The following is a 15,104-nucleotide window of genomic DNA, read 5'->3' on the forward strand; positions in this document are numbered from 1 at the left end:
TGTTACTAATGCCTTCCTAATTACCAATAGTCAAAAGCCTGCAGGTGTTACAATGCAGAAAAGAAATTCAACAAAAATGGGACTACTAAAATGTACAATAAAGGACAGTGTCTACACCTCCGTTCGTGATTGGGCAGACCAGAGATATTTTACCACGATGAAACTATTTGTGTAAGGTTTCCTCCTTCCTTTATTAAAGTTTATTTTAATTTTCCCTATAAAAATAATACATCCTCAAATAATGTACAAAATGCATTAAAGGGGAAAATATCGCCACATTTAATCCTTCTCCAAACAACTACCGTTAACACTAAACATTACAAAGATTATTTTCTGATGCCAGCAGTTATCTCCTTGAAATGACTTATAATACTGGTTTATAAAACTGAGTCTTAATTTATTTTTTAGTAAATATAGTTCGAAAATAGTCTATTATTTGTGTAATTACTTCTTATATTTGCAGTTGCAGGCCATTTAGAGTGACTGTAAACTGTAATATCTTTTAAATAATCTGAATATGCCCGCAGAATAAATGGGATAATAGGAAATTATGATACCCATATTAAAAAATAATTGATTTTGCTGCACCCCATCTTTAAACAAACCACAAATAGTTTTTAAAATCTATCTTCAAATTTCAATGTCAACTACTGTGAAAATTATTTGACTAAGTTCTTGGTAGGACCAGGCAACCCAGGAAAAGAAAATCAATACAAACCTCTTTGCTTGGAGAAAATTCAAGAAGAAGATTACATAGCATGGAAGATGCTACTACTAGGATTTCATCTGGTGCATTTTGTAAAACCTATGGAATTAAAAAAACAAAAGGATACTATTAATGGTTTGTAAACATGGAGTTGAGATCATAAGAATAAATGAGAAAAAAAATTTTATCTTTCAACCTGATTTCTCATATGGGAGAAATGGTTAGGAAAGACCCACTTGATATCGTGTCAGCCTCTATTTAGTGTAATAATTATGACTAAGGCCCTCCCTTCTATCTCGCTGGAGGAGCTACAGCCCCACTGCCAGCATGGGGTTTCTGCATGGAAAAGGAGATAGACAAGTCGGGGGGGGTGGGGCTGGGGGCTCTGTGTAAAGTTGGAAGACCACGGGACTGCTTTAGGGCAACTTAGCTTATTCTACTTCATCGTATCAGGCCAATTCTGAAACCACCCAGGGTCCAAGACCTCCTAATGCATCCCTAGAAGGACTTGTTTGATGAGGAGCATGGATGGATGGAGCTATTGCACAGGCCGGGTATTGTGCAGAACTGGTTCTTGAGACTGGAGTCACACAGCGCTGGTTTCAAGTCTTACTCCTCCACTTACTAGATGTGTGCACTTGAGTACATTTCTTAACCTCTCTGAGCCTCCAAATTGAGCAATTAAAGAAAACAACACTTCCTTGACAGGACTACTTAGGATAAATGTGCTATGGTGAATAGTAAAGGAAGCAGCATGGCACAAAAGCTAAGAATACAGACTGCGTGAGCGCAAATTTTAGCTCAACCACTAAATAGGTATATGAATTCCCTGGCTGTAAAATGAGGATAATAATAATACTTGTTTTATAGGATTGCTGTGAGAATTAGCAAATGGAAAGATTTTGGAAGAGTAAGTGGCACACAGTAATGACTATATAAGTAAGGTTTTTTTAAAAGGTAATTTATTGCCATATTGTCGTCGTTATCAGGCATATGGAAGCTACATGCCATGGACCCTCACTGAACTCAAAAGACAACATAGCATGATGGCCAGTGTTAGTCTCCGTTAGCTATTATCAGAACCTGTTCTTCCTAGATTCTAAGAGAGAAGGCTTCATAAACACTACCACTTGCATGCAATAACCACTTCACTTAAATCCTTTGCATTTGGGCTCAGATCAGGATCAGACCACGATCCCAAAAGAAGTCCTAGCAGCTCTAGCTGTGCAAATCTGAAATGGAGAACCACAAAAAACTTTAAGAGTTAAATTTATTATCTGCTTTCTTCAGCTAATGCAAGTCTCAAGTCCCCAAGTTAAGAATAAGCAAGAATTACAAAATAGCAGCAGTTCTTTTAACACAGTTTTAATTCTGTGAATTGTTGAAGCTCAAATCTCATATATGATGCATACTGATCTCTGTGTCTGCCACACACCCCTTTAAGCCCCTGTTCCCCTTCCTGCATCGCTGGTGCACCTCAGTACCCCTGCTTTAAGACCATCCATTCGAGAAGCCCCCCTGGGCCCTTCCAGTCAGAAGTCATTCTATCCTCCTCTGGGCGCCCACTTCCATTGCCGGGGACCTCCTAGGACCCTTAATACTGCCCACACTATCCAAATTCTATGAGTAGACATGCCCATCTGTTTCTATTACCAGATTTAAGCTTCTGAAGGAATAATCTATATATCTATGGTCTAATTTATCCTGATCTGTATCAACCACGTGGCACTGCCCAAAATGTTTGTGAAATAAGAGAAATAATCATTTTCCAAAATTACACTACTTACAATAAGTGAGTGCCTACCAAGGCTTTAAAAAGTTGCTTTGCTTAATATGATTCATTGTTTTAAACCTTTATTGTTTTATAGAGATTAATGTGCTTTTATCAAGTTTTATTTTTGAAGTAGATGACATTTAAAGATAAACTAAAACAGAAGAGATTCTATGAAATTTTTAAAAGCACTTACTCAGTGCAGTGTAAGATACAACGTGAAATTCGGAAGTTAACATCTAAAGCTGACCAAATAGCATTTCACCAAAATAATAACAAAAAATAATCACAAATGAAATTTGTAATTAAAATCAAATGGCTACTCTGTGGCTTGCTAACCAATAGTTAAAAGCAAAAAGGGGGGAGGAAACAAAATAGGGGGGGAAAATCAATAGACATGCAAATGTCTTTGAACTAAGAGGAACTGGAATATGTGAAATAAACTACTGATTTACTTCCAAGCTTTTAATACTATACCTTAAATGTGCAACAAAGTAGTAGTTTGACAGTATAATAATTATACCCACATGTACCCAAGCACACAAAATCCTTCTAGGTTGCACCCCAAACCTTTTCCAAGGTAGAACTAGCTAGAAACCACATGTTGTTCCATTTCTGATTCATATGATAGAGGGGTACTTAGCTGAGCAATAGAGAATTTGACTCCACAGGAAATATTTGGAGGTTATTCTGGGAAACAGGGAATGCTTAAAAAAAATCTTGAATGGACAGAATCAATAAATCAAGATTAAGCTGCTTGTCCAGGTACAACCTAAGGACAAGAAAGAATGGCAATAGGAAAATCACTTAATTGGAGAGCACTGGTCCAACTCTTCACCTGGTGCTCATATCCCACCCCTCTACTATTCATGAAGGCACCCTTTATGGTTCCTGCACATACCACACGTAGTGTCTCTGTTAATGCCGTTTCTCTCTCTGGAAAATCATCCTGCCTTCAGTCTTCAAGGTTACTCCATATTCATCCTGCCTGAAGCTTCCCCTGACTATTTCTACCACACTGATGCCTCTACTGGAACCTCAAGCTTTAAGCTGAGAGCAAGGGCTCTAGAGCAAAAAAACATTGGGGTAGCCCAGAGGCTTTCATAGTAGGTACAAAACGAAAAACCAAAAATGTCAACAAAACAGGCCAAGTTGCCCTATGGTTCTATGATATAGCAGGAATAATATTACTAGCAGCAACTTGATGCAAGCTCTAAGTCTTAATCAAGATTCAATTAACCAGGACAACTCCTCCACCCTCCCCCTTAAGGAAATACCTAAGACCAAAGAAGTTATTTTGGAGTAGAGAAGCAAAAGGCGACAGTTGTGTTAAAAAAAAATCCAGGGAGTGCCGAAAGAATAAGAACAGGTTATATCTGTAAATGGCTGATTCCTTTTCTAAGTAAAAACTGCAAAGACAACTCTGGATATAAGTCTAAAATGTAATGCTAATCACATAGGGAGCTCAGATGAGTAAAGTTTTATTTAATAAAAGAAAACCAGGCAGCAGGTACTCCCCTGTCACACATGAGATGCTGATCTCAGGAACAGGGAACAGCAGGTCTACAGATGCTCAGAACATGAGATTGGAGGAGATAACTGTTCAAAATGCCCTCTCTACCCCAAAGTCACTCATACTCCTAGAGCAGGGAGTGCTGTCAGCTACGTCAGCTCACTAAAGGCTCTGGGGCAATGGCTGTAACTTGCTCCCCCTTTCTTTTCTTACCTTCATTAAAGGTTTCCACACGGCGTGATCTTGGAAACTGGTTCGAAGCTGCTGCACAGATCTAGATAAACTGTGCAAACATCTAGGAAGAATAATCAAAATTAGCTCCTCGAGAAGCTGAAACTTTTACTTTTCAAACACACTGGCATCTCACAATTACTAATATACACTTCAAGTATATCTACAGACATTGTTAATTCAACTACTACTTCAGAACACTTCATGGGCTTTTCGGGCTAGCTTCTCTGTTTAAAACTTCACCTGGGCATACTTTCGAGTTACATCTGGATTCTGCGCTTACTCGGTGAAGGTCCGGAAAGGAAAAGGTTAAACACACAGCAAAGGATTTGTATTCAGACCATGTAAAGCTCATACCTGACAGCAGCTAACCGCACCTTGACACTAGACTCAGACAAGCCAGTCACAATTCGGTCCATCATATTTTCAGTCTCAATGATCTGGAGAAAAAGGTTAATGCTGCATAAATAACAACACGAAGATGACCAACTTCACTGCTTGCAAATGCAAGTACGCTAACGTCATTAAAAGCTTAATGTTGTTTTCAGCAAGAGTGTTTACCTCTGGAACAATCACTTTGTGGTGGAGGCAGGCATCACATCGGAAAGGGAGGGCTAACCCACTACGGACCTGCCAGACTGAATGACAGGCATACAGGGGAGATTACGTGGGTTTTTTTTGTTTATTTTTAAAAACACTTAATAATTACATGGCATAAATATTGCAGAGGTGCTGCGTAAACCGTCTTGAGAAAAAGTAAAGGATGTAACTGAACTCCCATGGAACAGGCTGCTGCCAGAGTGAGAGTCTAGACATTATGGTCCACGCTCAGCCCTCATGAAATGGAATCTGTGGGTTTCCGACATAGCCACGTGTGGCTACTTTATTACTAAGCAAATTGAAACTCAGTTAAATATTTAGAAAAGTAACCCTTGGCCGTTTTCACTGTAGCACCAAGTCCTGCTAAATGTAATCACCACGATCATGAAGCTTTTTTATAAAATTTAAAAACAACAGTCTATAATTTTGTCATTAAGCAACGTATAGTAAAAAAAAATAAATGTGTGTGGAAGGAAGTAAGTTCAACTTGTGTGCGTCTATGGGAAAAATAGCATATTAGAAAAAGATGTTAATGCAATCTCAATACAAGTATTAACAAAAACAACTGAATGTTTTGAGTAATTCCTACGAGCCAGGTGTTGTGCTAATAATAAGCATGTTACATTATCTAATTTAACACTTTTGTAAATCTCATCATGCTTGTTCCCATCAGATTAGGAACCTGAGGATTTAGAGAACACAGGGCTTGCCTGGGATCACAGAGCTGATCCTGAAACCCAGGCATCTGACCCGAGTCCTTATACTTCGCCATCTTGTAACATGGCTCTGGTTAGAGAAGTGGTCTCGTGCTCCTCAGGTAGTTCCCAGGACGGCAATGCATTAATGGGGACCATTGCTCCCATGGGAATATCACCTGGGGAGCTTTAAAAAAAAAAATCTCAGGCCCATTAAATCAGATTCTCTGGGATGGGGCTCAGGCACCTGTATTTTTTTTTTAAGCTCCTTGGGTAGAATCCAATGTGCAGCCAAGGCTGAGGAGCACAAACATAGACTAAAACGAAGAGTTAGAAGGCTGACCTCAGAACAGGAAGGGGTAGGAAATCTCAGGATGTTCAAGCCAAACGGGAAGAGAAAAAACGGAGTTGAAATGAACAGTAGTGGAGAGAAGAATAACAACTATTAAGAACAGGGAACCACACTGTGGCTGTAGGGTAGTAATGGTCATTTTTATACAGTGATTTCCAGCTTCCAAAGTGGCTGGGGTCTACTTTGGAAGCTGGAAATCACATATCGATCTACTTCTCAATGCACACCAACGTAATCTCCCCCTTACCTTTATGCACCCACCCCGTCCTCGGTCACTTCTAACCCCTGAACTCCCCCCTTTCTCACTGTCGGCCTCCTCTTTTTGACCCTCACATACCCTTCTCCCTGACCTGGGTGCCCTGCTCCGATACCCACTATATGGACAGATGCCCCTGTTCACTGTCCTCCCACCACTCATTCCTGCTTCCTTCAGGTCGCAAACTGCTGATATTCCAGTAGAAAAACCACCAAACCTGGCTTTCAGTGTGCGCTACCCCACTGCTGCTCGCCCAGACTTGCACACACCTGCAGGAGATGCCTCTATTCCCTGGGTGTTTACTTCACATTTCAAAGTATTCCCACCTCCCTCACACCCTCAGTTCCTTGTATCCACCTCATTTTTGTACGGACATTGCTTTCTTTGTGGGACACAAGTTGCCTCAGCTTCTTTCTTCTCATTAAAATGTCTCCATATTTTTTTCTCCACTCTTGTTACACTGAAATTGGGTACTTCAAACACAAGCCTTAGCACTTTGATCCAGAAATGACCTCCCCACACCTTTCTTGCATCTTTACTCTGCCCCATCCCCCACTCCCATCCCTACTTAAAAGACATAAATGCCCTAATTTTAGCCTCTGTAAGTTACAGTCCTCTCTCCCCTGCTCTTCCTTAAATGTGTCCCGCGGCTCCATTCATCTTTCACCCTACACATATGACAATGCTGTGGCTTGGCATGGTGACTTCCTGGAATTTTAATCTACAATTCTTTCCTAGAGTTCGTTTCTGACCTCTAGCTCTGTATTCCCAACTGCCTGCTAAACACAATCTGATGTTTGGTGGAACTTCTACTTCTATTTCCATACTGAGTCTCTCTTCTCTCTAAACCTGCACTTTCTCTATCTCTTTCCCTCCCTCCCTCCCTCCCTCCCTCCCTCCCTCCCTCCCAATGGTGTTTTTCTCCCAGTCACCAGGCACTAAAGTTGTGTTAATTCTGACTCCATATCTCTTCCTAAATTCCCAATCAAATGACTTTGCACTATACCTTATATTAATTCCATCATCATTTTCACTCCAACAAACTAGTTAGGACCTGATTACTATTTCTTTCGGGTGATGGTATTTTCCAAGTTATCTAATCTGCTGTGCCACAGCAGCTGTCAAAGATTGGTCGGATGACAGCTAACTTCACTCAAGCACTCGTCACTGGTCTTTTGCAACAGTCAAGGCCAAATCAAGACCTTCAGCATGGAAAGGAAACTAAAACCTGGGGCAAAAGTCTCAGGCACTGAATGGCTAGACACTGAAGCCAGAAAGCTCCTTCCTAGTGGCTCAGGAAATTGTTTTTGCTGAGGAATGAGAAGTGATAACTTAGGAGAAACAGTTGCCTGTACTGAGTGTAATTACATCACCAGAGAATAAAAAGTGGTGTGTGCGGGGGAAGGAGGTGCAGGAACACATGATTATTCTACAAGAACTGGGAAACACTATTAACACGGGCTCCAGATGCTTAGGAAACCTGGGCACAGGGAAGACAGAGGCTTCTGGATAATGTGTGCTGGCCACATTCAACCAAATATGTACATGTGCCCAGGGACAGGGCAGGAGTAGCAATTATGGAGCACATACGATGTGCCCTATAATCGTGAGCAACTCACTTTCCCTCCCTGGGCCTTCAGTAAAATGGCAGGTTAGAGCAACGATTACTTTACCTCCAATCCTCTGCAATCAGTAGGGAAATAAACATCGTGATAGTCTGGGCAAGACTATCATGTTCAGAAGCAACATGGGAAGCAAGGTAGGTTAGAAGAGACTTGGGAGAGTGCAGGTCTCCTTAGACAGGGCATCAAAACCAGGGAGAAGGCAAGGAAGGGCAGATAGGGCCCAGCTCCTCCCTGCGTGCCTGTTTATTTATGCAGCTAATATCTAAATACATAAATAGTACCCACTGAGTGCTACGCATGCTTTCAAAACTTGAAGATACAAAGGCGAGGGCGAGAGAGCCCGTGCTCCCACCAAACTTCCAGTTTTGAATAAGCAGGTGCAATTAGCTGTTTAATGAATGCTATAGCACTTGATTCTTTGTCACCAAGAGCACTTTAAGAATGACAGGTGCTGTGGGGCTTAAGGCAGAGTGAAATAAGTATCTACAAAACATAGGTAGGAAAAACATCCATTCTCAAGAATGGGAGTTTTACTATCGGTTGGGAAATGGCCACCAATGACCTTACCAAAGAATATTCAGGCTCAGGATAGCGGACAGTGGGGAACTATGTTAGTAGCCAGTCACTGTAATGTTAGAGCAGAGCTTCATGCTTTCAATTTTCTGGGGGGTCTGATGGCTGACGCTGTGGGGCTAGAATACAGCTGTAGGGCGGCTGGCAAACATTTGCCGAGTAAGGCTGTAAAGCAGTAGGACGAGTTGGAGGTAGCTTTAATTCAGGCACACGGTAACCCTTCTCAGGCCATACTATGCAAAATATCTGTAGCAGATGCCCTGGATTTGTGACCAAACTTGTTAGGGAGGGACTCCAGCAACCCTGCTAGGGTTCCAGAAAGCAACCCTGCTCAAGTTCCAGAAACTTCAGCTTGGACTACTTGAGTGGTCCACCTTCTCCATCAAGATGTCAGTCTGGGAGGAAGAGGAAGAATATAATGGAAAATAAAAATGTGACCCTAGGGTTCCAATCCGAAAGGGCATCCCGGGAGGCCATGGGAATGAGCAGCAGGATCTCACGGCGGCTTTGTAAGCATGAGGACATTGAGACCCTCTGAACAGGGATAAAAGGAACATTATAAAGTGTATACACTGACCAAAATGAGGATAAAAATGTGATTACAAGACAGAAAAACATCTGGAATTGAATCCAGAGAAAAGTTTTTCAGGACAGCAGGGAAGGAGTTGGCAGTGTCTGCCGCCACAGCGCATTGACCCACATGAAGGTCTAACAGAGAACCAGAGGGCTTTTCCGATGTGGGCTTGGAAAGCCAAGAGCAATGAAACCTGGTCTCCACGGTGCCTGTCAATGACCCCAGTGCCCTGCTATATGACCTTGACAATGATGGACAGCAAGTCCTAGTGCCTGCAAAGACTCTTAGGTCTTTTCAGAATGTAAGAGCAATGCCAAATGCAGCTGGGAATTGTTATACCTCATGGGTCTCGTTGGAGATTTCTCAGCCAGAGCTCAGCAGGTATGCCCTGTGGTACAGCTTTTTGGGTCAGAGAGAGAGAGAGAGAGAGAGACATGGGGAGAAAGGGAGAGAGGGGAGGGGGAGAGGGGGAAACGGGGAGAGGGAGAGAGGCAAACAAGGAGAGAGAAGGAAAGAGAAACAATGCCCCTCTGCCTCTGTTACACAAATACTGTGCCTGGCCAGGAGGAGTATTGAGTGCTGGATTGAACCCTTCAGAGTGGAGAAGGCCATCTCTCTTTCTCTGCTCTTCTATGGACCTGGACTGTAAATTTAACTCCAGAATTAAATCACATTAAAAAAATGCTGCATTCTAATCTGAGCAAGTTTTAGGTCAATGGACCAGATGTTATGCATTTCTCTGGGGAGTCTTTAGTCTTCACGACTACACACTTTTGCTTTTTATCTTTGCCAATGCAGCTCTTGCATGGGTACAAAGGCTCCACTAGAAGATAATCTGAAGCCCGTCACTGGGACAGGAGATTGCTATGACCTATGGGAGAGAAGTGGAGTCAGCCTAGAGGGTAATGCAGAAAACACAAAACTCAGAAAATCCTAAAGCAGACGTTCATTGCTCACAGTGTTAACAAGAAAAAGATGGCTTTGGCTTAGAAGGGAAATCCTCAGGCCTCTAAGAGCTCTAGTGGACCCTTAACTTAGTTGTGACCAAGTCATGCACCATCTTTTTGTCATATAAAAAACCGAAAGAGTCAGAAATATGGTCTTCAAAAAAATAAACCCAACTATTCCAGCATGACCCAGGAGCAAGCATTTTCCAGGTGCTACAAACTTCCGTTTGGACTTTGAGCTGTGATCAAACCAAGTCAAGCAGAGGATGTGGAAACTGAAATCAGGCAGATTCTTAGTGGTGTCATCAAACTTGTCATACAATTCAAAGTGGGTGGGCACGGATTCAAGGGAATTGAATGGCAAAGTGGACCTTCTCTTAACATCAATTACTTATGCTAATGTACACAATGGCCAGGTAAATACAATTTAATTCCAAATGGGCTTTTGTGAAAGGTTCCCAGAGAGAAGATAACAATTAGGTAGAGGGTAACCATTGAGAACTGGGCAGAAGGAGTGAGGCCTTAGAATCAAAATGTGTAAGTCAGAAGAGGCAGCCATGTAAGATCTCAGTGAATAAAGTCCAAAAAGTCCAGTTAAAGCAGTAGGGACTTACCAGCCAAGGAGGGTGTGGCACGAGGAGGTCTGGAAGGAAAGTAGGTCTGGCAAGTAAAATGGATCTACAGTAGAGACTGAACCTGTGGCGGGTGGGTGGCAATGCTTTAGTCTCGTTAGTGCCAAAGCAGATGAGCCCCAGGACACACACTTGCGTCTTCCCTGTGAGGGGTCATGTATTTATGGTCTGGCTCCTCATCTGACTTTTCTAAAGGAGATGAGCCCTAAGAACATAGGTCTGACATCAAAACAGTGAAGAGCCTGGTTTTGGAAATGAGGTAGAAATCTGGGAAGGAAGACGAGGGGTTATGAGGTAACATGGTAGACACAAGAGTGAAATAAGCGTGTACAACCCACTTATGTGGTGGACTGAGTAGATTCAGTAGGGGGTTGAGGAGGCATCCATTCCTCAAATGGAAAACCAAACCTGCCCCGGCTCCCCAGGCAGTGATCATACTGACTGCCGCAGAATGCTTAATGGAAGGACATGGTGCCACACACATCATGGAAACGCTGCAGCACCTACCATCTACCATTCCTGAGTACATCCTTATGCCACTTCCCTTTTCTTAAAATAAACAAGCAAACAAACAAAACCCAACAGCATATGGCCTTCCATGAATCAAGCCAGGGCAGCTGCAGTGCTTGCTCCTAAACAGGTTCAACTGGGAAACCAAGTCTCTTACTGAATCTTCTGACTGGCACTAGTGGCAACAGACATATCGGAAAGAACTACACTACTATGGTTGTTCATTTGGTTGAACAATGTGAAAATCTGAAGGAGTCTTAGAAATAAACTCATCCAACTTCTTTAGCTAATCAATGAGGTTTTGGAAGTTCCGTAAGACTCAATCACTGGTCCAGGTTCTCTAGGCACACTGGGACAGAGCTGGCGTTCCCTGGGTTTTCTTACTTCCAGTGTGAGGTCCTTTCTATGTATCTCCCTTAATAACTAAATGGAGATCTGACTTTGAAAACTGGGAAAGAAGAGAACTTTAAAACTTTATCAGAGCTAGGGAACTACAGACTATGTATACTGACATGCTAGGCCAATAAAGGTTAGTATACCATAAGCCCCAAGAGAGGTCATCATTAATAAACTGAATTGACAAGAAAAAGATACTTTTCACAAGGCCTCCAAGAGAGCAAAGGACAAATCAATGATTCAGCTTAGGTTGTGGGTACAAATGCCAAGGGTCGGAGAGGATGTAAGCCAATGACAAAAAAGATAAACCAAGAAAACACTGTAAAGAAACCACGACAGTGAGTTCTGCTGACTTTTCAATTTAATTCCCCAATGCTCTCCATTCTAGAATCAGGATCTAGCTTGTGCAGAGACTATCTAAACAGAACTAACATCCCACTGTTTTCAGGCCACAAACCCCATCTGTTCTGGATGAGAACTGGACCCTCCCAATCACAGCTTACTCTACGTAGTATCTTTGCCATTGCTCCAGTGCAAGATTTTCTGACATTTTCCTTATTTATTTTTTAAATAAAGGATAGTTTTTGCCAAAGACTCTTTTTATTAAAAGATATACCGCTTCTCTTAGAACAGATCACTGATCAATATATTCTAAAGTTCCAATAAACATTTTACAAAGTATTTCTTTCTTTCTCTCACTCTTCCATTACTATCAACTCCCACATTCATATCAACTTTCTCTAATTCCACAATCTTGGGAGGCAGGGGATAAGGGAAATAGTGCATCTCCTCTCAACCATAAAAGAAAAAAAAAACCCTCATAAGAGTTGATCTGCAGGCTTTACTTTTGGTCCTTTCTCTTGATGGCACTGCGCTAAATTAACATCTAATCTCTTCTGGGCCTAAGCCTGGGAGCAGTGTTTCGTCAGTGCTATTTTGTAATTTCTACATTGGAACCTGGCTATCTTTTTAATAGCTGGGAAACTGAAGTTAAATGTGTAGAAGAAACACTCAAAGTTCTAAACTTTGCTACACTATGGGGAAACCTGGGAGCTCTCTCTCGGCCTGACTTTTCCTTCGCCTAAAACCAAAAATATAAACACACTGTGTCAGAAATACAGTGTCAGAAATACTTACAATGTCTAAAAATATCTAGAAATATTTCTTCCATCAAAAAATATTTTCCACATGTAATAGTTCAATTTTTAAAGTTCAATCATTGTTTAATGAATAGAACTTGAACAGCTTAGTACAGAAATAAAACCATCATAAATTACTATTCAATAACAGAATACCTCCCCTCCATTCTTACTGTTTCCCACAGATCTGAATGGCACACTGTGCTAAGAATTGTGATACACCATCCCTGCTGTCCCCTACTCCTCTCTATATAGAGCCATACACACAACAGTCTTAATTATCCTACAGGTTAGCTGGCTCAATTTTCATATCCAGACATAATTTACTCAATAAATATAAGCTACTATATGCCAGGTATTGCTTGTATGGAGCTTACATTCTAGTTATGAACATTTTAGCTTGACGAGGAAGTGGTAACTATCAAAAGAAGTTCCAAGGATTCAAAAATGTTGCCTCAAGTTTAAATCTATTCCATACGAAAGCTGTCTACAAAACAGCATGCTGAAATAGCACCCCTGTGACATCATTAACTCTGGATGCCTTCTTTCTAGAACATTAATTTACAATGTAATCACATCTAGACAGTTCCCGTAGAAATACACATTCAATTGATACAGAAGGAACACACATTCTGTTGGTCAAAATTTCTGACAACTGATTTCAGTATTTTGGAAGGAGAAAGTGAGAATGCTTTCAAATAAACTTCTTTATAGGAGATGGACTCTTCCAGACTCATTCACAATAGGCTATTTTAATTATAGTCATATCTTAATCATATCTGGGTGTATCAATCACGACAAAACGGGCTTTCAGTGTAGGTGAGGCCCTGGAGTTACTACATAGCAATTTAGTATCTCATCTCCTTAGCTACTTTAAATTGTAAACTCCCACAAGTTACACACCAGTCTTCTGCTTCATTCTTGGGCACATAGGAGGAGGTATATCATAAATGCCAGATGAATAAGTGGATATAATTAAAGCATCTCATTACTCACTTTGTACCAAAAACTATGTGAGAGGAGACACAATTTTTCTGAATCTGATGTTTTGCAATCAGCTAGGAAAATAACAACCTGTACTTCATACTTTTAAAAAAGAACAGGAATTGTAATTCAATGGTTCATGCAACTACAATACCACAATAAATATTGTAATACTCAATTTTATGTCTCCATTTATGAAACTCTGAAATAGAAATTACTGGATTTCATAAATACCTCTATTATGTATATAGCATTATCACTCCCAGGTTTGCTTCTTGCAGTATGCAGAAGGCCAGGGTCTCAAAACTGTGGGCAAGTGGCAAACCCTGGTCCTGTCACGGTTAACTCTTTAAAAATACTTACCATCATGAATGAATGTTGCAGAGTTCATTTAAAATTCTTTGGTAGATAAGCTTTAAGAAGATAACTAACAATTTTACCACAGATTGAGTCAAGGAATTCTCAATTCTGAATGAATTTGTTGTTATTCAGTAGCAGAGCCAAGTCCTGCAGGGTGCTACTTCTGTGGTATCGTCGAAAAACTTCAAATGTTCGAGGTGTTTGTTTCAACCTTTCTAAGCTAAGGCTTAGAAATAATTCCTTGCATCTGCCTAACTTCGTGGCAGAGACCAATACAGAGTTTTGACACTGTGCCTTTTAAATGACCATTTAGAATTATTAAACTTGGCAAACTATTTAAAAATATAAATTCATGGTATAATTATACTGTTATCCAGGAGAACAAATAGTAATGAAATCAACCTATAACAAATGATAAAAATGTTCAAACAGAAATGCTTAGTAAATTTCTGAGACAGCAGGAAGATATTAAGAAATACTAACCTAAATTTACAAATACACTTTAAAATCCTGTAACTTCAAAAATACAGAAGAATTTACATTTGTTCAAAATTTGAACATACATATTTGGGACTTGGTTTCATATGAATGACAACCCTTTGGAGAAATGACATCTATGGCAACCATGAACAATAATACTTAGAGAACTAAAGTCAGATAGAATTTGGCTTCCTTACTTTTCCCACCTATGATTTTAACCAATTATTGATTTACACGGTATATTCTACTTAATTTTTTTAAAACCCACATTTTATTTTGGTTCTTTGAAAGGCATGCTATAGCAACAAAAAGTTTTTAAAACCAGAATTTTAAATATATTTAAAAATATTATAAAAGTAAGAATACATCTTGTCATTAATAAGAGATAAACTAAAGAGCTTATGCTTCTGAAGTATAAATATTTTCACTATAAAAAATAAATAACAGAACTGGAAATTTATAAAGTCACTGTCTTCATTGCAAACCTTTTTGATTTATGCCCCAATGTTGTTCAGCTTTTCTGATACACTTAAAAATATATATTTATTTTTAATCTTCCAATGAAGTCATTTAAGAGATTCTAACAAATGCTTCCATTTATTGAGCATCTAAGGCACCATTCTAAATATTTTAAATACATTGTATCTTATCCTCACAATGACCCTGCAGATATAGCTTCCTTTGAGAAGAAAAAGAAGGTAGAAGACAAATCCTCATTTTTCTTTGTTTTCCTTTCATTTTTCTCTGCCTATACTTCTCA

At 40.2% G+C, this 15,104-nt stretch overlaps 1 protein-coding gene across 2 annotated transcripts in view; it reads right to left on the reverse strand.

The window, feature by feature from the left end:
- Positions 1-15,104, reverse strand: part of ARMC8 (armadillo repeat containing 8) — an 89,970-nt gene that overhangs the window by 22,382 nt on the left and 52,484 nt on the right. For both annotated transcript variants that reach the window (XM_081073123.1, XM_081073124.1), the window contains 3 exons: positions 4,579-4,661; positions 4,204-4,285; positions 719-805 (listed from right to left, as the gene is read on the reverse strand). In XM_081073123.1, coding sequence (XP_080929249.1) covers positions 719-805; positions 4,204-4,285; positions 4,579-4,661 — 252 coding nt within the window. The remainder of the gene's footprint in view (positions 1-718; positions 806-4,203; positions 4,286-4,578; positions 4,662-15,104) is intronic.

The sequence above is a fragment of the Rhinolophus hipposideros genome (genome assembly GCF_964194185.1).
Source record: "Rhinolophus hipposideros genome assembly, chromosome: 14".
In the NCBI taxonomy this organism is placed as follows: domain Eukaryota; kingdom Metazoa; phylum Chordata; class Mammalia; order Chiroptera; family Rhinolophidae; genus Rhinolophus; species Rhinolophus hipposideros.